This window comes from Triplophysa dalaica, chromosome 4, assembly GCF_015846415.1.
Source record: "Triplophysa dalaica isolate WHDGS20190420 chromosome 4, ASM1584641v1, whole genome shotgun sequence".
NCBI lineage: Eukaryota > Metazoa > Chordata > Actinopteri > Cypriniformes > Nemacheilidae > Triplophysa > Triplophysa dalaica.
In genome coordinates this window covers 2,849,285-2,876,359 of record NC_079545.1, presented here as the reverse complement: position 1 = coordinate 2,876,359, position 27,075 = coordinate 2,849,285, and the positions used below count along the sequence as shown (strand labels likewise).

General features: G+C 39.1%; 1 protein-coding gene across 1 annotated transcript in view; it reads left to right on the top strand.

The window, feature by feature from the left end:
* Window positions 1-662: 662 nt before the first annotated feature.
* Window positions 663-27,075, top strand: part of pappab (pregnancy-associated plasma protein A, pappalysin 1b) — a 68,021-nt gene continuing 41,608 nt past the window's right edge. Inside the window, exons 1-7 of the mRNA XM_056745980.1 lie at window positions 663-1,044; window positions 5,586-6,663; window positions 17,036-17,181; window positions 17,404-17,697; window positions 18,159-18,351; window positions 19,327-19,448; window positions 23,593-24,094. Of these exons, the coding sequence (XP_056601958.1) occupies window positions 663-1,044; window positions 5,586-6,663; window positions 17,036-17,181; window positions 17,404-17,697; window positions 18,159-18,351; window positions 19,327-19,448; window positions 23,593-24,094 (2,717 nt within the window). The remainder of the gene's footprint in view (window positions 1,045-5,585; window positions 6,664-17,035; window positions 17,182-17,403; window positions 17,698-18,158; window positions 18,352-19,326; window positions 19,449-23,592; window positions 24,095-27,075) is intronic.

Below are 27,075 nucleotides of genomic sequence, written 5' to 3'. Positions count from 1 at the left end.
TACGCACCAGAAACAAAACGGCGAGCGCATTTACCTGCGATTCCCGGTCCGGTCAGAATGAAACCGACAATTACGCACCGTTCCTTTAGCAATGCAACCTCACGCATCACAATACACATTGCATTACCGTTATCAGATCACATATTGCGTCCGTGATCACAAAGTAACGTGCATTTCAACTTTAATCTATGGACCCCAGTGCGCCCCGTTTTTGTCCAATGACTTCATTCAGATGTGCTTACAGAGTTCTGTGGATGAAATCACTGACATCATCTCAGATGTGTATTTACCAAGTAGGGGAAATGCGCATAAAGGGAAATGATTTTGACCTCCCCACACTGATTGATTGATTACTTAGTCATCCCTGCAATTTAATGGGATCCATTCAATTGGGAAGGTGGAGCACTTGGATGAATTAACATATTCCTTTCCCCCCTCAATCTGTGTTGAAGTGTCTTTGAAAGGGGCAAGGAAAGGGGGTCGTGGCTTAACATTATAAAAGAAAAAATAAGACAGCATTGCCGTCTTGGTTGGTGTTGAATACGCGTCTTGACAGGCTTTTGTAAAACTAAAAGACCGGGAAAGATCTCGGAGACGAGCGCTGTTTAGTATTTCATCAAATCCCCTATCCATTGACCAAAATCTCTTTTCTCCACTTGAAAATGAAACTTTTGCCCATTTGCACTTGGCTTCTATGCCTTTTGGTTTTCATCGTGTGCTTGGGATCTGAGTGTGGGACTACACGGAGAAACGAAAGGTCCAAAAGAGACTTGGTACGCATCAGGGAAGCCAGAAGTACCTTCACAGGAGCCTGTGCCACACGCTTGCCTCGGGGCAAACGCTCACTTCCCGGGGTAGATCGGCGCTCCCCTCGCCTGTCACTGGCGGGGGAAAGCACCCCAGGTCGGCGGAGGGCTGTTTACTTTACCGGCAGAGGAGACCAACTACGTTTGAAACCAAATGTAGAGGTGCCCAGGGGAAATTTTACAATGGAAATGTGGATAAAACCAGAGGGTGGCCAGCGCTCTCCAGCTGTTATCGGAGGTTTGTTTTTTGCTTAATTTTACTTCCATTTTATTCGCAGCAGAAATAATATTTCATATAGTGCAATTGCAGCATGTGTCGTGCTTTATACAAATAAATAGTGTGACAGATCATCTCCAGTGCAAAAATAGTTGCATGAAACGCATGGCGCCAACACTTCTTTATACAGATGAGGTAATGCAAACATATACTAAGAATAGTTGGCAAATAATTGATCTGTGTGAGGGTGGCATATGGAGATGCGCCTTTGCTGTGGTTGTTTACCGATGCTATCAAAAAGTCTCCTGGGTTTTGCATGCGGTCTTGGCAGATTATTGCCATGCAACTTTTGGTAGCTCTTTCATCCTTTAGTTGACATACCCCCTTTGATTTGCGTCAGAGTTTTTAGTTATACATCTTTGGATGTAGTGCGCCCCGCGTCTAGAGAGTTGCCATCCCTGACACCTTTAACGTTAAATAACTACATTTTAAAATCTATTCACGGAATCTCTCATGAATTGCAATTGATGTACAAAGTACTCCATAACCTATTTATTTGTTTGCCTATTGTTGACATTATTTATTTATCTTTCCAAAATGACACAATAATGCAATTTTACCATTTTCGTGGCGGCCGCGAAAATCATCACACACAAAATGAATAACTGCGTATGTTGAGATTTTCTGTATGGTGCTGTGGGTGTCTGCGTTGAACTGTGTCAGAAATAGCTTTAACACATACGTCATCCTTTTTTATGCATATGTTACTGTGCGTTTTACGTGTTCCTCTGCTCTGCAAGAAATGCACATAATACAACCGTACATCCTAAGCAACACTACAGTGCACGTAGACTATTTTTTAATTCACATGATGGTTGCTTATTAGCAATCTTATATTTAGTTTTATTCAAACGTATTTTGAAAATAAATGTTAATGGTTTCTGATCTAATAACAAATTATTTTTTAATTGATTGATTCATTTGTTTGCTTTACAAAGCTAATGCGTATTACGCATTATTCTATAGATGTAGTTGCGCGGTGGGCGTCTTTAGTTGATCGGTTGTTTTTTCCTCAAATAAATCTGTTACTTTTTCATCCCTTCTTCAGCCAACAGAGAGCGTAATACCCATGGACTCGATTTACGAGTCCTGCGTGCACCCCGTGAACCCCTACAGCAAGCAGTTTTGTGGGAACAGAACACATATATTCACTAATCTTTTGCACTTCCAATTATTTATGATAAAATGCTTGGAGTTTACCGGGTATGGTGACAACTGAATTCTGTCTAGTTGTTGAAAGTGTATATTAAGATTTTTCTCTTCAGCTGTAATTTAACAAACCCACTGGCTTCCTGTTTCCTTAACCTGCGAATGCCACTGAAAACCTGTTCCACAAGAAAAACCTACAGGGCACTGAAAGTCTTTATTACTGCTCAAATGAAACTAACAAAATTATGAAATATCCGAGGTAGATAATTCAACAACTAAATAAGGAAAGCTGTTTGAGTAAAATACATAATACACACATTTACAAGATGCTGCATTTAAGTCACAGCTCATTAAAACCAGGGCATTCAAGATAATATTATTATGTCAGGTTTGGACCATTGTCCTCAGATAAGCTTTACATCTTCTTGCAGCAACGTGATAATAGATAGATTGGATAAATCTTGTCAGTGAGTGATCTAAAATTAGTCTGCTGAACTGCCCTCAAAATTATCTTCTTACTCACGGTAACATTAAGAAGCGACGACATGGCGCTTGCACGGTTTATATACAGTAGTTTTTACTAGGCATTAAATACTACTGCTTAGCAAATATAGTTTTTTACAAAGTATTAAATGCTGTGACAATTTGTTGGGGACACCTTTTTATCAGTTATCAGGTTTTAATAGTAAAGACAATAGATGTGTACTATATGGTGTAAGGGAATAAAAAGAGAATGCAATAAAATGAAAACCAGCAGTAAAATTAGTGCCTCATCCATGTTTTGAGTGATTTTATTATTGCTGGCTCATTTTTAAATATTACAGCCATTGCCACTAAACGTCATGGAATGAACTCGCCAGCGCAGATCAGAGTCAAGAGTATTAAGAGCGTCCAGAGAGTATTCACATGCACCGAACCTGTTTTTTTGAACCTCCCAGACAAATGCCTATTTTTACTAGACATTTTACAACAGTCCTTTCCCATCTTTCATTTTTAGACGTTGATATGATTTGAAACAAATGTTCTCATCTAGCTTCTGCTTGTCTTTGAGGTTTCTGTGCAGTTTCAAGCGGGAAGGGATATTTTATGGCACATTACAATAACTGAATAAGCACCTCGTAAAACTGTCAATAGCATCACTTAGGGGTTTGTAATGATGGCCATAAACATTTAAATCTTCAATTATCGTGTTACTGAAGAGGATGATTTATAGTTGGTTGGTGTAGTGTTGACAAGTATTCTGTGTTTCTATAATGTTAATAAAAACTTTGTGGTGGGAGACTTCATAAGGGTGTGACATCATTTCTTATGAATTTTGAAAATGTTTTTTCAAAATACGTTTGTCCTGACTATAAGGAAGTACAGTATAGAAAAAGTAGTCATTGTAAGAGTTTATTCAGGAATGTTTATCTTTACTAAACTATGCTAAATGTTCCAGCCTTCCAGAATTTGTAGATAACGGTCTGTTGACAATACAGGTGTGTGTCATTTTTTTTCTATGCAGTGCCGCCGTCTTTCATTTCGTAATGTTCCCTTTGTAGTGCTCTGTCCATGGTGCTGGATACTGAGATCGAATATTCTAAAAAAGGATGCTTTCTTAAAATATCAGAAAGGATTACAGGGCGTGACAAATTTGGCATAAAGAGCCAGCCACAGTTTTCAACCAATCACATTTTAACTTAATTCAAAGACTGGGCAGAATGTCGTTTTATTTTTTTGCAATGCAAGCAACATGTGTCAAAGTTTGAACGGTGAACGGTTTATCGTACAGAAGGGTTTGTGGTTGTGTATTAATGATACAGCATTACTGTTTGACAAAAACTTAATGCAGATAAGTGTCAACTTTACATGTTGAAGTCCATTTATCCATTCATTCAACACCCCCCCTCCTCTTCACCGAGCCCCTTGCATGTCTAAAGTTCAGCATTGGCAAGAAATGTACCTGTTTGTTATTTCCCACTTAGTGGTCTCATTCCAGGATTTCACAGATTGTAATTTCCTCAGTTTTATGGCACAATTTATTTTTATAGATGCTGGCAGCGGTTCTGCTGGCAGCCCAGGAGTGAGAGGGAACTTCGTGCTCCTGTGTGCTCTTTAGTACGGCGCTCCCGAATGAATGATTCCTTTAAAGTGGTCAATCCTAGCGGCCCAATGATTCCCATGCATTCAGCTTCACTGAAGAGGACTTGAGAGGCTTGATCCAAAAGTCTTTCCTTGTTGAAGAAGGAAATGCGTAAATTCGAAACGATGTTGCATATCAGGATTTGTGTGTGTGGTTGTAAATAGTAATATAGTAATATTTTCCTGTGCTACCTTGGTAACGTTTTACTGCCTCTTTGCCCTAATTGAGTTTCACTAATTACCCCTAAATGCACTTCTCATTGCTGCAGGAGAAGAGAATTCCTCGTAGTTACAGACTGTAACTAGAGCTTTACTCCCAGTTTTGACTCCAAGCGCAAGCTCAGCAACTAACAGGATTAAGCAGCATTGCTGTGTACATTTTTTAGACTTATTGAATGAAATGTAAATGAAATGTTGAAATATGGAATATGCCTTATATCTGATTTCCACAGCATCAAAGCACAATATGAAATATCCTTTAAACAAGCTTTCATGCGCCTGATTTCGAAGGACATATGCCCATTAAATGTGAGAATACGTTTCCGTCTGTTGCCCACACGGTTTCCAAATGAAACAGGAAGAAAAGGGTTTTTGAGCCCCTATCATAATAAAGACCCTGCCGAAAATGGGCCATTTTTTTATTTCAAACGTCTTTTACTGCTGAGGCACATTAAAAAAAAAAACAGGCTGAAAATTCTAGTAACCTTTGCTCTGTTGATACAAGACCACACTGTCTGGGCCTGATTGCTAGCAGATGCTTTCTTGAAGGCCTGCAGTCGCTGGACTGGACCCTCACAATGGTTTGATCATGGGAACCGTGTTGTTTTCCCCACTTTTTTGGACAAACGCATGCAGTTTTTGGTCCCACTGCTGCCACGTGAGGTAAATTTCGTCTGTTATGTTGCGTCAGCCAGTTTGCTGCGTCAAACAAATCAATGTCTTCTAATTGTAATTAAAGGGACAGCTCACTCAAAAATACAAATTCTTTTAAATTATTTATCCTCATGTCATTCCAAATCTTTATGACTTTCTTCGGTGGAACATGGTTGGTTACCAGCATTATTCAAAGTATCTTTTGTGTTCTCCAAAAGAAAGTCATACACGTTTGAAATGACATAAAGGCAATGATCAAATAATTTTCATTTACTGTCACGTTCATTGATGGTGAACATCATTCATTTTGGTCTTCTTTAAGTATGAAATGTATCTAACATGTGCCTTTTTTCTTGCAGGACTCTACGATAAATGTTTTTACTCATCCAGCGATAGAGGATGGTTGGTTGGCGTCAAAGCCATCAGTGACCAAGCCAATCGTGACCCTCGATTCTTCTTCTCCCTCAAGACAGACCGAGCCCACAAACTTACCACCATCACCTCCAACGCACCCTACGTTCCCAATCAATGGTCACACCTGGCTGTCAGCTACAATGGCCTCTTTATGAAGCTATACGTTAATGGGGCGCAGGTTGCTGTAAGCCGAGACCAGTCTGGTGAGATTTTCAGCCCGCTTACGAAGAAGTGCAAGGTGCTAATGATCGGGGGCAATGCCTTAAACCACAACTACCGGGGAACAATGGAACACTTGAGCTTGTGGCGCAGGGCTCTGACCCAACGTGAAATCATCAGTTGCATGGCTGGCAGGTACGGCAACTCCGACCTCTCTCAGCTGGTCATCCACGAGAACTTTGAGAACATGTCAAGAAGGTGGCTCACTATGAAAGACGGCAGCTTCCCCAGCTTGGAGCATTCGGATCGGAACTTGGCAGGTGACCTCAGCGGCTCTTTGGATACTAGACTGAAACCTCCGCATTGTGGACAGACAGTGTGCGACAATGTGGAGGTGGTGACGAATTACTATCAGCTCTGGAGCTTCCGTAAACCCAAGACGGTGCGTTATCGTGTGATAAACATTTACGACAATGAAGGAAGGTGGCCGACGGTTACAGAGCACCAGATCAACCTTCAGCATCAGCACCTGAACAACGCTTTCAACGTCTACAACATCACCTGGGAGCGCACAGTCCACAACGTCTACAACTCGTCCTTGCGTAACCGCCTGGTACTGGCTAACTGTGACATTAGCAAAGTGGGCGACGAAGAATGCGATCTGGAATGTAACCACACCCTCACGGGCTTCGATGCCGGAGACTGTAGGAGGCAGACGGCACGTTGTCCTGAATATAAGCAGGGGAATGGGGTTTGCGACCCGGAGTGTAACTGGGACAATTTCTATTATGATCGCAGAGACTGCTGCAACCCCAACGTCACCGATGTCACGAAGACCTGCTTTAATCCCATGTCACCCCTCAGGTAATTCTCGAAAAAATCCTCTTTTTGGGTACAGATGAGTTGCTGTATTCCTTTGTGGTCACGTAGGTACAAGAATTATTGTTCAGGTGAAGCTCAGGGTTAGAAGTTCAAAGTTCTGGAAAGACTTGAGGGAACTCTAGGGCGCTGTCAATTTTGTCCTTTTGTGTGCGGCGTTCCGAAATCTCAATTTTGTGCTGTTAATATATTATGATGTGACATCCCAGCAGCATCGTAAGTGCTGAACTGGAGTCAGAGTTCTGGAGCATGAATTTCTTGACATAAAGGCAGTTTGAGGGACCATTAAACACTATAAAGGATTAGACTCTGCCTTACGTTTCGGTGAGCTCCTCCGTACTAGAGAATTTAAGGCCTGGATTTGTGTGTTTCACGTATCCCCGGAGTCTATTTTGGCGTGGATTCAAAGTTCAGCAACCAATCACGGTTTACTCTCAGGGTGAAATAAACTACTCTCATGGTGACCAGATGTGAAGAGTGAGGAGATTCTAGACATAGTTCTTATTTTTTGTAAGCTTATAAATGTGATTTGATAAAGAGTAAGTGGGAATGGAAAGTATGTCCCCCTGGACAAGCCGAGAAGCCAATCACATCTTAGAGCAGAATCTCCAACACTATTACTTACAGCATTAGAGACCCTACTGGGAGTGCTGATCGGGAAAAAGAACCCTCCATAAATAAGTTGGGGTTGTGGGGGCATTGGATACTGTTGGGTATTTGTTCTTTGGATGATGGGACAAACCAAAGTTTTCCACTCTTCTCTAAACCGTGCTCCTACTGAAAAGTGTAACATGTGTTCAGCACACGCTTCAATGCAAAACTGCTGATGGCCGTTTGTTGTGCTGCATTTGGTTTTCATGTATTTAATCAGACCAAACAAGTGCATTTGAGGACAAGCAAGAAGCCGAGCCAGATTCGAAGGAGAGACGTGTCACGGTCCAAAATGAAAGTTTTATTGTCTGCAAACTGAAACCAAATATTTCGGTGGTTGTGTTACTTTTTACGTGCGCAACTCTGAAATCGGAAATATTTAAATTCAATAAGCATTTGAGGTCCTTCAAATGATCAGATTTGTTTCAAGTTTGTAATCTTTTCGCAGTGTGGCACTGCTCGCAAATTGCATAATGTTATTGCTTCTTGGCCCTCTGCGGTTACGGGTCCCGAGTTCACGTATTTGTTTTCGAGTTGCCGTGTTTACAGTCGACCGTTTGACGTGTGTGTATTTGTGTGTGAGATAAGACTAGAGCGTGTGGTCAACCAGCGAGGGGAGAGCTCTCCAACTTGTTGCTTGTTTTGATTTGATTATGGTTTGTGTGGACAGCTTTGCCGAGGGCTGGACAACAAAGTGATTTGACATTCCTTTTTGATTGTACAAGTATGCATGAACAAAGCGTTGTGCATTGACAGAAAAATGAAATCAAATGCTGCGGTGGCTTTGTATTTGCCTAAGACTCCTGCAGATGTTGTAGTCGACTTTAAATTCAACACTTTTCAACAGACTTTTTATACGTCCAAATTAATGCTCCAATCCATTATTTTTGGTAAAGAAATCAGATATTGAGCAAGTACCTATAAACCCTTAATAACATACCCCAGTTTGGAACAGTGAGCTTATAATAATGATCTTAAAGTAGATTTCTGTGGGAAACTAGGGAGTTTTAATTTTTTGACATCAACCAATAGATAAAGACAGTAATAAATTAACTTAATTTTATGATTGATGATTTCTTTTTTACCCTTTAGAAAAAGTACTAGGGTTTCACAGTATATTTGTAACACTAAAATGTATTAGTTTCAAATATCTGCGTAAAAAAGACAACTTTTCAACTGGACACAGAATGTTTATTCGCAACCAACATATGAAGAGCTCTTTTCCAAAACCCATTAAACGCCAAATTTAATGCCATTTTGCTGTGTACTTAACCTATTCACTGCTCCATCAATGTTTCATGCCAAATCGCTATTTTTCCTTGTTTAAAATGTACTGCAAAATGCAGTTTCTTTCCTAAACGCTATAAGTCCCTAACCTGTTTTTCGCCTGAATGTCCTCTCGACCAATTAGAATTCGCTCGTCAGTGGTATTTGTATGTTATTTCTAAATAATTTGTTGTACGTGGTGGAAAATATTGAAACATGAAATTGAAAATATTTATTTTATTTTACTATTTAGTTTGTTACTATTTATTTTATTTGGCTGTTATTTATTTCATGCATTTGCATTTATTTGAGTCCCTGATGTCATATGTTTCATGTTCTCTTGTTTGTTTGTTTTTTAAAAGTAATAAAACAATATTTTTTTGAAAAAAAGGATGGATTTGTAGCGTTTTGAAAAAAAAAAATTGACAATATTGTGGTTTCATTTAACAATCATTGTTTAACTTGTTCAGACTGAGCCAACAGACCATTTTAACAGGATAAATTGAATATTAACTAAATGTATGGGTCTAGGTAAAAAAAAAAAAAATTCATGAAAACTATTAAAATGGATTTATAGCATTTTGGAAAAGAGCTCCTCGTATATAAGATGTATGTCAGATAAAAAGAAAGCCTTAAAATTATAATATTCTTTCAAAAAATGTATTCTTGTCAAAAACATTTGACTTGAACACAAAACATGGAATAACATGATTTTATTGTAAACACAGCTCATACCTTAGAAACGGTATTGCAGGATTTTTTTTAGTGGTTTTGAACCCTTGACTTTTTCAAACCTCGGTATATCTTAAAACCGGTTTTCACACATGCCTACAAATAGCTAGTACAATGATGTTTATAACTTCATTTTTACGGTTTCTAAAGAAAATGTGAACTTGTTTGGTCGCGTAAACGTTGCCATCAGAATGTTTTTGATGTTTTCCTGGGCATTGTCATGCGGTTGCTGGGTGCTCTTAGTGGATGCTATGGCATTGCTTTGCGATTGCAAGTTTGTTTAGAGTGCTTGCAAGTTGGTTGTTGATTATTGCACAACAGGGGCCAGATTCACAAAACCATTTTTAAGATATAAAAAGCTTATTAGAATGTTCCTTCTTAAGAAGTTCTCAAATATTTCCATAAGAATTAAATTACATACTGTATGCATTGTAAATTAGTATTTGAGAAATAAAAAGAACTTCCTTAAGAAGTTTAGAAAAATAAGTTTTTCAGGAACACAAAACATTAAATTCTTAAATTACAGTTCAACACAAAATAAAGCAGATAAAAGTTTCTTCTTAAAAATGTTTTGTGAATCCGGGATATTGTTGATTCCTTGAAGTCCTCTTTTAGTTACTTCTTCTTTTTGGACCATTCTGTGTTGACTACAATGATAATAAAGATCTAATTTTTGCTTGTAGAATTTGGGACGAGGGCACTTTTAAAATAAGAGTAACAACCATATTTAGATCGGTACAAGCCCAATACATGGTTCTGTTTCAGACATACGCTGTTGCCTACGCAGAGCCGCTTACTCCACATCGTAGCCTGGCGGGCACCTCTCCAAAAATGTAACCACACCCCCCACAAGCGCTGTCATTGGTCTGATTGAACACCTCCCTCAGGTCAAAGAACTCTGCGATAGAGTAATGTGTACTTAAACGCAATCCCGAATGAATTATCCAAGTAAATTATTTGTGCTTCTGTACTTAACATCTCAAATCTGCAACAATAGTCACTTTTTTCTTGCCGCTATCACTGCTAATGCTTCTCAAAGGAGCTGCTTCTTCTTCGGCGCTTGTCTTGGTTACACAAACAACACGCACTTGGACACTGACGCCTAGTGTTCATTGCCTGTCGACGCGGACAACGACGTAGAAGTATAAATGAAAACCAACATGTAGCCCGACGCAGAAGTCAAAAAATCGGCTTTGGCCAATCTTGCTTTAGCATACTTGTTAGTGTTCACTGGTTGATTATTGCTTTGGCGGGTTTCCCAATCATGTATGTTTGCGTATAGGGACATAAAAAAATTAAGCGTGGACCAATGTGTCTGAGATTGTTTGTGTTCCTGGTGAGTTACTGATGATGTGCATTATCGTTATTCATTTTCTGTAAATAAGCGGGAATTTCATGCTAACTTTAGCGTCAGAGCATGCAAAATAGTGTTACTGCGGCGGAATATTATTTCGTTAGCAAACGTGTAACTACAATAAAGTTCTTTCCACGGATCAATTTCTTGTCGTCAGTCTGCACAAGATCAACAAGCCAGTTTGCTTTGCGGCCCCTTTAAATACAAGATTCGATTTCGATCTACGTCAGAGCGTAAAGACTCTTTCTCCAGCATGGTTGACAGGGCGGCCAGAGCAATTTTATAGGGTCTCGATAGCGGCGGTCTGAACGCACAGTTAGAATCAGGAATTTCACATACCCGAATAACAAAGATGTTTTAGCGTTCACTAAGGACCCTGCTTTGTTGTGTATTTGCAAAAGGGGACCCCATTTATTATATAGGTATCTGTTCTAGCTCTGTGTAAAGTTCAATTTAAGCCACTAGGGTTGTAAAACTAAGCCAGCTAAAAGCTGGTTAGTTTATCAAGGTTGTATACAGGAATAGCACCTAAGCACCACCTACACAGATGTGACAGCCTAAAAAGAAAAGAGACTGTCAATCTATTTACCCTTTTTACACATGCAATGCTGACAGAAACACACACACACACACACACACACACAGGGACACACAAGCATGAAAAATCCCCTGGTGTAGTGTTGGATAAAGACTTAAGCCCCTGGGACAGAAGGATTTCCTCTTTTTAAACTGAAGCAATTAAATGGTCCTTTAACACGAAACTGTGAGGGCAGTCCATTCATTTGTATCAGGAGTTTCAATGTGGAAAATTAACATGACTGGACACACATCACCTTATATAATTACAGATTTATATACAGCCTCGGAAAATATTAAGAGAACACTTATTATTTTCACATTTTCTGAATTTACTATTATGGGTAAAATGATAATTTAACAACTAACAATATTTCGTTTCAGAAATTTCAAATAAAAATCTTGTTTCTATTTGCAAAACAAGTTCATATGTACTTTTAAGCAATAAAACGGTAACAATTGTACTTGTATTTAGGTTATACATTTTTTATGTGATAATCTTGATTTTTATCACAGTTTTCATGGGTCTTGTCATGCTGTAAGTCTTCCACATTGCTGTTGGATGACTTTGTCACTCTTTAGGTTTGATTTTGTTGAAATTTAAGAGACACTGGACTGGAATGACCACAATATATCTAGAACTGCTGATTAAATGAAAATTTGGACTGGTCTAGTGATATTTTCGTTGTCTGTATATCGCTGCTCTGTGCTCTCCTTCTGAATCTCCATATTTTGTATTTTTTTGCTATAAATCGTTATTATTAGTCATGCACCCTTTATGTTTGTGACCGGGTTTTTTTCAAATATCTAACCAATTAAAAGTAGTACAAAATACTACGTTAAATCTGCCACCAACTACGTTACTTATCATTTCCTAAAAAAATTTGCAATGTTTCGATCAGTTAAGATCTTCCCACTCTTTCAAATGTGTCAACAACCATTCATGACAATCTTGTACTGTAATGGCATGCTTCTATCCTGTAGGACGAGTTTCTTCAAAGGCGTCATATCACAAGGAATCGATCCTTTGAAATTGAAGAACAATTGTTGTATCATAAAAACGTTGTAACTGAATCACCTCCACCAGACTAACAAGACCATTTGATAATGCTAAGTAGCAAAAAAGACTATGAGATGGAATAAACAGGTCCACATTTACACACAAATGAAGTCTAGTGAGTGATCAGAATCATGATGAGATAATAAATCTCAGCCACTTTATTAGAACATTTGTATAACGACAGCCCAGAAGCTGTAAATAATGGATGATTTAGTAAACATGTTTGTAAAGATGACCATGATGAAGGTGTTTCCTGTGGAAACATCCATATTGAGGTAGTACATTCAATTTTTTTTCTCCAGAGGTTTACAGTGGAGGTCATTGTTTACCACTTCAATATTAACAGTATTTGTTTCGTTTTCCGTAATCTAGTACAGTACAGTATACCAAACGTTCAACGTCCCCTTCCACCTCAAACCTCACATAAGTATAACCCCCTCCTCCGTCCTGGCTGTTTTAATGGTTACTGTCTGTGAATTATATTTCTGTAGAGGTCAGCTACAAATTACCCGGCGAGTCTATGAACCTCACGCCCGGTTGTGCGTGATGCTAATTGTGTAGATGATTGATCACTCCTCTTATGTACTTGGAGCTGATGAAAAGATCCCTGAAAGGCTGAGAAAATTATAGGCCTGAACACTGCCATGCCAACCCGCCCCGAGCGAAGCCGAGCTTCGTACATCTGGATGTAAGGCGTCTGTACTGATTCAGATGAATAATACATGGGTGTAAATGGATGAAGCCATAATCATGCATTTAATAGACATTAAATATAAATGCATCAACACAACTCTTGGAGCACTCCGAGTGCAGCCAGGCAAAGCCGATTCGCAGTGATGTCTGTGGATAATTTAATGGACAGCTCTTCCCATGACACAGGCCTATACTGTACATTTTAAGTTGCTGTAAATGGATTATTGGTTTATTTTGCTGTCTATTAAAGTGATTACTGTCTGTAAATTGAGCCGGTGCCAGTGTCACCCTTCTCGCATAAAGTTCATTGATTCCGAGTAGCGTTCTGCAATACTGTACATGTCCACTGGTGCCTGCATACTTTGGCTGGATCTGTGCATGCTTTGGCTTGCTTTCTATGTAGTAGGCCTACGTCCACATCTGATTCGTTTTGTTTTGTAAGTGAGTCAATGGATTGAATTGATGTAAACTCAAATTAGGTGACTTTGACCTTCAGTAGTGGAACTTTTAAAAAACAAGCTCCTACTCTTTAGCCGAATTATGCATCTTGCCATGAAACTTCCTGACCCTCTTTTCCCTTTTCTGTACAGCCAAAAGCCAGCCAAATATTTTCATAGGAAATAATGAAATTCCTCAAATTATTGGGAGAGAAACCTTATATCATCTGTCCGCTGCGCTGACTTCTATTCCTCTGAATGCTAACCAGTGGTGCCTTTCGATAACATTTTTTTCTTTCTTTGACATTATGGCATCATTACCTGTTTTTCCTCATTGGAAAATTCTCATTTTTTACTATTTTAGACATTTAACGTTGCATTCCAAACATTATGGAACCACTTTTGTTTATTGTTAATAAATACTTTAACGAGCTAGGCGGGACGAGAGCCGCGAGGGAACGACGCGAGGCCGGTGATAATGAGTGTCAGCTGCGTGTTGCACCGGTCTCGCATCTCTCACGGAGGAGATCGGAAGCAAAAAAGGACGAGAGAGGACCAGGCCTGGACTTTATGTTATGTTTTGTTATGTTTGTGTGGCATTTTCCTTTCGTTTTGTTGTTTGTTTATTTTATTAGAATGTGTGGTTAAATGTTCGCCGGTTCCCGCCTCCTTCTTCCTTACTTGGAACATTGTTACAAATATGTTCGATGTTTTAATGGTAGTAAATCATTAGTAGTGACTTTTTTAATTAAGTGTTAAAATCCAGATGTTATTTCTGGGTATAAAGAGAGAAATATCCTAAATCCGAGGTAACTTATACAGCATGAATGTTGTTCGGAGACCTCAGCAGTATTGGAATTTCATTCACAATCATTCAATTGATATGAATTGTTTAGTTTTTTCTGAGCCCCATCACATCAAGAATGAAAACTGTAAAGATAAAACCATTTGACAGAGAATACCAGGCTTTAAACCCCCTACCGCTACTATACAGAGGAAGGATGTGGCTGGGATCACTTTAAGAGACATTTTTAATTCCAGCTGATGAATAATAAAATATTCACAGTCGATCACAACACATTTACAAGCAAGCATTAAAAATGTGAAAACTGCAGTATACAAGCTCAGAATAAACGTAGCGTTATCTTCTGTTGACGTGTTATTGACCACACTATTTTTTTTACAGTGCAATACGTTTTTTCAACATATTGTTGTTTTTTGTATGTTATAGCAACTTATCACGAGGCAAGTTTTAAAAAGTTGGAATTACTTGTAAAACCAATTTGATTGTTACAGTGTTGTCTTTAAAGTTATTGTTCTTGGTGGGAGTGAGGCAGGTAATGTGAGGTCGACACCACACAAGATGTTTCCCCTCCATTATGCCTCTCATTGACAGCTGTGCTGGCTTGTAACGTCACCACCGCAACTAATCGTCAATTTACTGCCTCGAGAACATCACACCACTCTTCTCATGTCTGTTCATGTTCGTGAACTATACATCTCATGCCTTCACGCAGTCAACATAGAGTAGATAAAGTGTTAGGTTTTCCCCAGAATTATAAATGTATTCGGAAAAAATTAGATCACAAGTAAATCCTGTGAAAAGATGAATCAACGGCGATCAGAGATCTTAAGATCTAAAAGTGATAGTTCATCTCAAAATGAAAATTCTATCATCATTTACTTATAGTTGTCCCAAACTTGTAGACATTTCTTTTAGTTGGACACATAGGAAGATATTTTGAAGGATGCTTGTAACCAGGCTGTTTGGGATACCATTGTTATTCATGGTAGAGAAAAAATACTATCAAAGTTGGCCCAAAACGGTTTGGTTCCCCAATTGTTTCCCCATGTGTACAGTATCATTAAGAAATGTACACAGATTTGGAAAAACTTGAGGGTGAGAGAGTTTTTTAAATAAAGAATGCATTTTGGGGTAAACTATTCCTTTAATATATCACTGTTTTGCATAACTACACACACAATATTGTTTCGCTACCAAGTTTCCTGCATGGTTTTTGAACCCGCACAGAATTTGTATACGATTGCAAAGAAGTTGCACGCAAACGTCTTTTCACTGAACTTTCTCTCGTTCTTTCATCACGAGGTCTCTAGTGTTTCTCTTTTATGACAGCAAGACTGATGACTTTACAACACGTTGTGCCACGGTATCTGGCGTACAGGAAAATAAATGATGGGGAATGGTCATGCTGTCGCTTCCTTAAAGGTTTGAAGTTTATTGACTTTTCTGCTTAACAGTACTAAGATTGAATCAAAGCAGAAAGTACTTTTAAAATTATACAAATATAATATATGAAAGTAGAGGTTAATACATCAAAAAGCACTACAAAGCAACGCATACATTTCCATCAAGTCTCGGGGTTTAGCAGCACGACAACAGCTACCGCGTGGATTGGTCCTCGCTGTGAACATGCCAACAGATGTTGATGTTAGCGTGAGGAATGAGGCTTTTCCCTCCTGTTTGAATGCAGGCGGCGGGCGTTTACCGCGCTCGCAAGCGTCAGAGGTAGGGGCTTCGAGAACGCTTGGATTGCTTTTCACATTTTTCAAAGGGCGAATGTTTTGAGAGAATTGTGTGGGGGCCTCCCATGAAGACCGAAGAGGTTAGCGCAGAGGCGACGTGAAATACTATACGTCTGCTTAACTATGAATATATGTATGGTTACATGCTGTTGTACTTATGGAAATGCATGTCTCCAGCAAGCCAGCATTTATCACACTGGAGAGGCTTGTCTTTGTTTGACTCTCATGACAGTTAACACTGCGGGGGAAAGGGATTGCATGGGAATAACATGCCCAGTGTGTTTGAGGGGAAATAATAAGCATTTTAAAGGGGCCGTGTTTGGAACGATCCGAATGACACAATGCATTCCTAACTAGACAGGGCCGGTGACCTCTGACCTCAGAGCTGGCTGTGGAGCGGGGCTCGGGTTTCCTTCCAAATACAAACTCCCTGTGCGACAGCCGGACCAGGGCCGTTAAATAACACAACACTGCTTCTTTTGACAAACATTGACACATGCTCGTGTACGTACAAACGCTCTCCGTTTATTTACTGGATGGGCTTTTCCCATCAATCATGAGGCCAATGTGTTCCACTGTGGGAACAGTTCACCCAAAAATGACAATTACGTTCGTATTTAAGCCTATTTGTCCTCTTGTCCTTCAAAACCGGTATGACTGACTGATTTCTGTGGAACATAAAAGATGATATTTCAAGTCAATGACTTTTCAATGGGTGCCAATGTTGTTTGGCTTCTTGAAATGATTTTGTTTTGTGGAATGACATGAGGTTGAATAAAATCATTTTCTTTTTTGGGTAGACTATCCTTTCAAAAGTGTCAAACTCTGCCACACTACAAAAATGAGGTTTGTGTGAATAACGTAATGAAATTATTCCTTATTTTCTTAGAAACCACTAGTACTAGATCAGTACAATTTGTGAACCAGAATATTGAAAAGAATGAATGTTCATTGATTCGGATTGTTAAACGGATTGTGATTGGGGTTTATTTAGGGTTAAGTGTTGTTGGATTATTTAAAGAGAACCGGATTTTCTGCTTTTAGGGCTTACATGGATGTGAAGGAGCTGAAAGAAGTTTTAAATTTGGATGGCTCCACACACTTGAACATCTTTTTTGCTAACTCGACTGATGAAGACCTGGCGGGTGTGGCAACGTGGCCCTGGGATAAAGAAGCCTTGACACATTTAGGTAAGACCAATTACATAAACCACAACAATAGACAATTTAATCTTAAGCATCTATTTTTTTTAAATACGAATAGGTTATCATTTCTTACCAGAACCATTGACAATGCCAACACTATGAGTGTTTTGTAGTGCAAAGCATTCTTCAGAAGATTTGTATCGTCCTTTTGGAAGTGATTTATATTCTGCTTATGATTCCTGCTTTCTGTTTGGTTTATTTTTCGAGGTGGCATCGTGCTAAACCCTTTATTCTACGGTACGTTTGGCCATACGCACACCATGATCCACGAAATTGGCCATAGCCTCGGACTCTACCATGTCTTCAGGGGAATCTCCGAGGTGGAGTCCTGCAACGACGCTTGCTTGGAGACGGAACCATCTCTTGAGACGGGAGATCTGTGTGCAGATACCAACCCCACACCCAAGTACAAATACTGCAGAGACCCCGAGCCGGGCAACGACACCTGCGGCAGACGTCACTTTACAAACACTCCCTTCAACAACTACATGAGCTATGCTGGTGAGACTAACACGAGCAGAAACACTGGGAGTCCCAGATGTATTTGGACACTTAGAGTAAACTTAAGAAAAACATGAATGAAACAAATGATGCTTGACGTTTTCTCAGAACCGAGTTTAGTCGGTAACCCTCATGTTAACGCAGGTGTCCCGACAGACTAAACACAGGTGTAGTTCGTCATATTAACTATGGACGTGTTCCTGACTTGGAGTCGAACTGCAAGAAAGTATCTTTAACAGTGTCCTGAACAAACAGCTTTTTATAAAACCTTTTCATGGTTAAAGCATGATGCTTCATTTTATATTTTTTTGACGCATTCATTTTGCATGCATTTCAGGAGGAACATATACAAGACTCACGCATGAGTTTAAGCAAATGGATAGAAATACAGAAACACGCTAGCATTCACACATTAAAACACTCTGATTTCTCATATCTGTTTTGTTTTTGTTCTCTTAAAGATGATGGCTGCACCGACTCATTCACCTTGAACCAGGTTGCTCGGATGCACTGTTACCTCGATCTCACCTATCAGTCTTGGAGACCCGGCAGTAAACCGGCTCCAGTTCCCCTGCCTCCTCGCGTCACGGCGCAGGACCATGACTCGCTAACGCTGGAGTGGTTCCCTGCCCTAACGGGACATTACTTTGACAGGTGAACTGGGGGCTCAAGCTTTTGTTAGATCAGCTGTGCCACATAAATGATGACGGTGATCAATGTAGAGAAGAGAAACCTGTTGCATGCATTTCAATGTGATGCTGTGAGAGAAATCTTAGGGACTTGTTTTTGCCAATTCCATGCAAATGGAAGTCTCTAACCAAAGGTTTTCACCATACTGACAGGTCAGATGTGAATATTTAGTGGTTTAAATACCCATGTGAATTCTTTTTTAAAGCAGTTTTATGTGTTTTAAAGCAAAGTTTTTCATAGTGAATTGTCACATCCACAACCGAATTGTCACATCCATAACGGTTCATGTTCCTTCTAAATTGGCAAATGGAACAAAAACGATCTTATCTTCTATGAAAGGCCTTCCCTTCTCCATTTCTTGTGTAATATTACTTCTGGTTTGTACACAAATCCTTCAAACTATGTTGTCTCCCAAATATGTGTATCCTTTTTGTCACATCCAAAACACATTCCTTTTTCCATCTTATAAAAAAGATAACTCATTCATAGACTGATATTTTATAGATGTCTGGACTCTATCATTGGAGGTATAGTAAACAGATTATTTAATATATTGGTAATACATAAATTATCTACGAATTTACATTTGAAGTTTTGACTGAAAATGTTACAGCCCTATCATTTACATTCAGTCATTTAGCAGACGCTTTTATCCGAAGCGACTTACATAGAGTCCATTGAGCAAGAAGCGATATGTCATACAGGAGCAACAATACAATAGGTTATAAGTTTATAATAAGTTTATAATAATACAAAGTTACTCGTTTCAACAAAAGCTAGACCAATACCTTTTGATAGAAAGAGAGAGGATTAGTGTTTTTTTCTTCATTTGTATGAAATGGTTTTGCTCTTTAAGTAGAACGTTAAAACTTTCAATTTAAAATGTTTATGGTGTAGCTGTTTCTAAGTTGCTACCTTGGCTGTCTGTTGATTTCCTAGAGAAGTGGGATCAGTTTGTGACCGATGTACAGAGGTCGGCGTGCTCTTGCAGTTTGCTTCCAACTCGTCCTCGCCCCGACCCTGCGCCCCCTCTGGCCACTGGAGTCCCCGTGAGGCAGAAGGTACGATGATGTAACCCTCAATCTGAACAGACATTTCACATTGAATGATTATCCACAAACCCCGCCATAGGTGCAATTATGCGTTACATGGTGTGCTTTTGCGGTCAGCGCTTTTAAGAACAGCCCGACCATTCCAGAAAAATAAAAGATACTTTTAAACGACCTGACTCTTTATTGATTTACCTCTGTCAGCTATCTTAGATGTTATTACGGTGAATTCTGTAGACGAAGGAACAAAACTATAACACCATTAAAAATTATGATCGCATTACACCATCTCATTGGGTACGCTGAGGCCCGCTTGGCTGAATCGTTTTAGGAGTTTTCCTGTTTGGATTCGAGTTGACTGCTTTGGAACGGTAAGAGACCTGTTTCTGTTGACACTTGGAAATTGTGTTTAATTGGTGAGTGCCTTTCAAAACCATTAATGTGGGGTTTTATTGAGGCGGATAAATGATTAAAGCATTGCACCCAACGCAGGTTGCCAAGTGAGTCCAATATTGGACGGAACAGCAAGGCAATCTACGAAGAGACGAACCGAAACGTGCGGAAAAAATTAGTCATAGGGGTTGTCATAAATTATGATTTTCTCATATGTTTATTTTAAGGTCTGAAAAATGTGGACATATGAAGGAATTGGTCCATAGAGCTTTGTGCGCATAAGTGGATGTTTTTTACCACGGGGAGTGACTCATGTTTTCCTGTACTGTATCAGTGGTGCTGCCTTCGTAGGTTGACCCTTGATCCGGTGTCGCAGAACGACGCCAAACTTCGGACTTTCCGAGGAGTCCCATCTAAAACAACAGCTTGCTTTAATAAGAAAAAAGCATCCTAAACTTACCTCAAGATGCTCTGGCAGTGGTGACACATGCCCAAATCGAAATGTTGAAAACAACATCACAGACCAACATTCCAAAGGCTGGCTGTTTTTTGTTTAATAACTTAATCACTTCATTTGGGTCGGTTTTAAAAAGGGTGAGTCAGACGGAGTGACTCAGGTGGGTAAGGCCGTAAGCGCATGCTTGTGTCCCCCAAAGCCAAGTTGGCCCTGTGGCGGCTACACACAAGTCAGCTGAGAGAGGCATACCTAGGCTTGCCATGGCCACAAAGTTTTAACGATGCTTTGCACTTGGATGGCTTCCCTGCTGTAACTCCACTGCCCGGGCCATCTTTCCACTGTTTACAATCGGATACAAAACCTGACTTTGACAACCTGCAGCTGGTTTGAACCACTGCCTTTCACCAGCCACAGAAAATCACCTGCCTGCAGCAGCAACACGTCTCTGTCCTCAATTATCTCTTTTAAACTTGGCCAACCTCTCTCTCCGGTGTCCTTAGTTGACTTTTTGGATATGGCGGAATAAGCGTTATGGCATCGCTGCCATTATCATGTTGCCGGAATTCGAGGAACAAATATGTGGACGCGAGAACGATGAGCAAAGTTAACTCGGTTTGCCATGCAAATTACCCTGTGGTTGCTCGTGTTCACGAGAAGGATGCCAAAGTTGATTGAAAACATGAAGAGTTAGGAGACACAAAACCAGGAATGTCAGGAATGGCGTGCGTCTCCGTCCACCTCAACAGTCTATCCGATGCCAGACTTTGAGTTTTTCTCTGGACTACTGAGAGAAGCTGGCAGAAGTATACAAAGTTTTGGTGCCCATTTACGTGTCAAATCATATTTGAGTTTTTGCTTTTTCATTTCTGTTAACTTGGAAAAGTTCACCTAAACACGGAATCTTTTTATCTGGTTAGTTTTATGACATCAGCCAAAAATCTGTCATTTTTCATGTATTTCTCCCTTTTAAGGCCTGTATATGACTCTTTCTTCTGTAAAACACAAAAGATATTTTCAGAAACAGTGGGAGACAATGAGGGTCAGTGTTGTTTGGTTACTAACGTTCTTCAGAATATCTTCTTTGGTATTCTGCAGAAGAAAGAAAGTCATACAGGTTTGAAATGACATGAGGGTAAATGTAAAGGAGAATTGTCTTTTTTGCATGAACTATCCCTTTGAAAACCTACATTTGATCTAGATTAGTCCAGTCCCCCTACCCCTCTCTCCATCTAATATTTCTCCTGATATTCTCATAAGTAAGCAACTGATGTACATGGGGGACCTCCGTAGGAGACATTCTGCAAAAATGTGTGCATTTGATATAGTGGAAAAGCATCCAGTTTCAGAACATCCCAGTTTATTTTGGCCCTCGGATTGAGCAGCAAATACCCGCTGCAGAACAACGGTGATATCCGACTCTGCGCAGCTAATCAGACTTGTGAAGAGGTTACCTAGATGTTTGGCTGAGGTCAACCAAATAAACACAACCAAAATTTTTCCTGCATTTTTTCCATTTGTCTTGTAACTTGCAGTTAGACTACAAATGATGCTTTACTGAGGTCAACCAAAATAAACGCCAAGGCAGGTTTTTCCACACATTCTGTTCCATTTGTCATCTAACCTGTCAGATCAAATGTCATTATTAAAGTGCAGTTACAAGGACCCCGAAAAGTACTTGGACACCGACGTCACAATTAGAAATGTATTTCTCAACGTCTTTTCAACTTCTCTAAATTTCCTTTCAAGCTGCATTTATTTTTTCCTATTTTGTCCTTTACATGAAAAACAATGGATGCAGAATATGTCAGAATATGTCCATACAGTAGTAAATGTGATGAACAACACCTCTGGTTAAGACACATGTGAACCGACTTCATAAAAACCTGGAAATTCATTCTAAGAAAACTTAGTTTGTGATATTTAATTTCAGCAATTATGCAGACAGATTGGTTTGACTTTGTTGCCTGAATCAAACTGAATATGTTCCATAAGGGTTGTTTTGTTAAACATGACAAAAAAGTGTTAAAATGTCTCTCTTACTTTGATTCACAATGGCTTGCTGTATAATAATGATTTATAACGTTGATCATATTTATGTTTTTTTAAAATTATTATTATTGCTGAAATTAGCAATTTTACGTCTGTTTGACTTCAACAAACGTAAAGATAAGTATATAAAGTAGCTGCAGTTTTATTTTTGAACAGAGGTGGCGATAGAGGTACAAAAGTTACAAATTTCATCTTTGAAATAGATTCAATCTTTAGTTATTAGTCACTTCTGTTTCTCTCATTTAAAGCTCAGTTTCTTTGCAGCTTTAATGGGTCATCGTTGGCAAACTCAATCCCTCTCGGGGCTGCTTCCCCTTCTGCACCTCACAATGACCTCTTGACAGTAGGCTATCTTAAAAGAAAAACCAGGCTAGTGACCTCCCGCCACCTCACTGAAGGACATCATTTAGCCCTCTTAGAAATTGTTAGTTTGCATTTCAAATGACATTTACTTGATTCACTCTCTTGATTTCCGTATATCACACTTCAATCTTATTTATATTGTTCAGGTTCATTTTTTGTTTATTTGTAAATATTTAGTGGTGATTGCTAAGGCGAGCATCAATAGCATTATTAAGGCCAGTTCACACCACAATGATAACTATAGCTAGCCTACAATTACCATTAACGCCAACGCTAACCTCGCAAACCGAGTATCATCTTTTTAAATGTACGAGCAATTAAATTCGAATTGGTTTGATTGGCAGGCAAGTTTTAGGAGTTGAAAAAAAATGTGAAAGTTATTCCAACAATAGAGAGTTTTTTTCATTAAATTAGGTATTTTGGCTATCGCAAAGATTAAAACATGATTATCGTGGCTAGAATAATTCATGGTACCGATATTATAACAATATCATTCTATTTTTTGTTAATCACATTAAGCATTAATTTATTTATTTTTCTTTGGCCAATGAATCGCCATCAAAATAGCAAAAGTTTTTAATGTGTGTTTTATAATTTATGATATTATTGTATGTGAAGTGTTAACATAATATTGATAATCATTGTCTTTAATATCATGGTTATTGTCAATACCGGTATATTGTGACCTTCCTAATAGTTATAGATGTAGTTATTGTCCTAGCATTGTGTTAGCAGGGTCTTGCTACAGGTCACATTTCTTACGTTCTCTATGGTAGTATGGGAGCATAGTACAGTTAGCAGAAATACATTTACTTGAATGGAGAACATCTGAGTTAATAAATTCTGTTCAGTCAAGCTGAAATAATCTAAACTCTAATTTGCCATCTTCCTTAGGTCCACCAGATGTTGAGCAGGTCTGTGAACCGAGCGTCCGCACGTGGAGCCCCAACGCAGGTCTAGATTCCAGCAGCGTTGGTTCCGCATCTTGCCCACCCCAGGGCTGCATGCTCCAGCTCGAGTTTGCCTATCCGATGGTTCCTGACTCCCTAACTGTTTGGGTCACCTTCTGTTCTCCAGAGGAGAGTGAACTTCCTGCGATCCAAGACATCCTTCTCTTGACACTCAGCGGTAACAACATCTCATTGGGTCCACAGTACGTGTTCTGCGACACTCCGTTAACGCTCAAGCTGGACGTGGACGAGGAGGTTTACGGGGTGCAGTTCTTCACCATGGAGCAGCACCTGGAAATCGATGCCATATTACTGGCGTCAAAGCCGGACAGCCCTATGTGTCAGAAGTGTCATCCCCTAGGCTATCGTCTGATTCGCCAGCCACCGTTCCCACACTCACCACACGGCCTGATCCTTCAAGAACCCATTCTGAGATACGTGGACAGGTAAGGATTCAAAACACTGGTCTTCTGTTTTTAATGGTTTGATGTGGAAATCAAGCCTTACGTTTAGAAAGTGTCACCAAAGGGGAATCATTGTTGCTACACATTCTTAGTTTTCATTTTCAAAAAGCATTTCATAAATTAGTTTTATTCATTTACAGTACACTGGCACAGGATTTCTTTGCTTTAGTCCTGAGTTTGTTTTTGGTTTTCCCTGCGAGTCTCTTATCCAATTACTGCTGTTTGTTGATGTTCTTTGGCACGGCGTAGATGTCTCGGGTAAAATGTGTGAGGTCTTCAGACATACCCTTTACTCCTTGGACTCGGGGTTGGGGTCAGCTCAAAGAATTTCACAGCCAGCTCATTGTCATCTGAGAGATACATGTCGAAAGGCTCTCAGGCAGTTTAACTTCATGGGATGCTCATAAATTCAGAGTAGTCTCAAAAAAGTGGGAGGCCGCATGAAGGGACCATACATGTTTTGGATGACAGGACAAACATAAGATAGACTGATGAATGGATGGATGTAAACAGGTAGCTTAGTGATCTCAGAAGTCAGAACTGTTCTGTCAGAAAGATGATTTTTTCAGAAGTGTTCCTGATTTGTGGCCATGGGATGCCCCCTCTCTGCATTTCAGAATGTCTTGAATTAGTTCTGCTTTTCCTGGTTAAGATTCCACATCTTCTGAGAAGCCCTGGACACAATGTTCTGAAAGGGGTGCACATTGGGGGAAAGACAAGATGACGTTGCTTGATATACTGTATATTAGGGCTGTCACAATATCAGATTTTAATCAACACACTTAGCATGGCAAATCGAATTCGCTGTGACGGTATTATCACGGTATTGTGCAGAATGTTTTTTTTTTTTTAAGAAATCATGTAATAGTCAAATTCATCCTTCATTTTGTTTATTTTGAGTAAACGACAGTTTGAAACCATTGTGACACTTAAGGCGATGTTCACACTGACTTCTTTTTCTGCTAGCGTCGGTTTTACATTATAATCCTATGGATTAAACCGTGTTTTCAAAAGTCCTGAGCGCCTTTTTAAGTGCCAACGCCAATGTCTTTTTCTGCAACTCAGAGCATCTTAAGAGGTTGAAAAAAGTTAAACTTTTATGAAAAAAAACTACCCTACGTCAAACGCCTTTTACACGGCTAACCAATGACAGAGACATGTTGTTTTCAAAACAACATACAAGGAACGTGACTGGTCGAGAAGGCCCAAGCTCGAAAAAATAAAACGACTGTCGGAGCACAGTTTTGTATAAATGTTTGTTTTATTTTCACCTTCAATAACTTCTGATTGCATTTCTAGAGAGAAATTAGTATTGAAGTTTTTAAATATGTGATTGGTTATTGCAAACACGCTCTATAATTCAAATAGACTTCCGTTACGCTGCTTATGAAGCCTGTCTCTCTAAAATGCTTTATTTGAACATTGCAGGCTGCTATTTGTACCCACAACGTTGCATGCAGGGTTTTTTTACTAAAAAAGCGCCATTGTCAACTTTTTCTTGTCAAAAAAAAGTCAAGTGTGAACACGGCCTTAGACAACATTTTTATAGGTGCTGAATAATTTACGATATTTCAATATATGTTGAATTAACAAGATATCTTTATCATTTTATCTAATGGTTAATGTCAAAACTCTTATATTGTATATTGTGATCCATCGAAATGAAACTTCTGTTCCGAAACCGATACCAAAAAATCATGATGTACGTGGCCGAAAATGAGAACAACATTTAAAAAACGTTTAATAGTTTACCTGTATCAATATTAAGGTTTTTACACACAAAAATCACCAAAATCTGTCAGAAATGCTAAAAATATCATTCTTCCTTTAATTCTTTGCACCAGAATCCTTTTTTTTTACTTTTTGTAAAATTCTGGGATTGTTCTATAATTATTATGTGCATAACACTTGTAAAGTTACAAACAGGAGCCCTTGCCAATACAAATAGTTTATATATGGTAAACACTCATTTGAATGAAAACAACCGAAAATCATATAGTGGGACTGCTCATGTAAACAGTTTAAAATGTGCTGACAGATCATTCTGCTGGTGCACGAGTCAAAATACAAAATTTTGGTGCTACCCTAATATATATACTTATTTTATATGTACGTTTAATACATACATGTAAATAAATGCTATGGTATCAGTTGTTGCAAATTTGTTGACTTACCCATGAAAATGGATAATGTTTGAATAATACTAGTGAAAAATGCCTTTTAAAACTGTAGTAGAGTAGGCGGGGCGAGAGCGTGGTTCGAGTCCGGTGAGTAATTGTGAATGAGCGCCAGCTGTGCGCACACCGGCCTCGAATCACGTAGGAGATGGGAGCATATAAAAGGAACGAGCGACCGGACCGTCGAAGAGAGAGGACCGGGCCCGAACTTATGTTGTGTTTGTATTTATATTTATGTTCATGTTTTGTTCGCCGGCGGTCGTCCGTGAGGGGCCGCCGGCTGTTAAATTACTTTATTAAATGTTTAAATGTTTGCCGGTTCCCGCCTCCTTCCTTCCTTTTTATGGAGATGTGTTACAAAAACATTTTATTACATTGTTGCTCCTTTTTAGGATTTGACTCACAAAATAGTGAATTTCTCTTTGCTTCCCAAAGCACTAATTGACGAAAGGCGTCATAGAGTTTGATTGTTTACGTTTGTAAACGTGTTTCCTTGAAGTCATATGGAAGTCGATTAATATTCATCTTTAGTTTGATCAGAGTAAAAATATCTTTAAAAGAAGTTTTTGGAATGTGTGTTTTGGTCAGTAACGGTAGTCAACCCCTGCAGTGCATTCTGGTTAAGTTTTTATTTACTGAGCTGTAACAGCCATGAAGTTTAAAGAATAAAGATCCGGGTTTGAGGTCTATGTTAAAAACCATGGAAAATTTGTGTATTGAGCATCCATTATTTTCTTGTGTGTGTCTCTTATTATGCATAAATGAAGACTTTAGTCATTTAGAAGA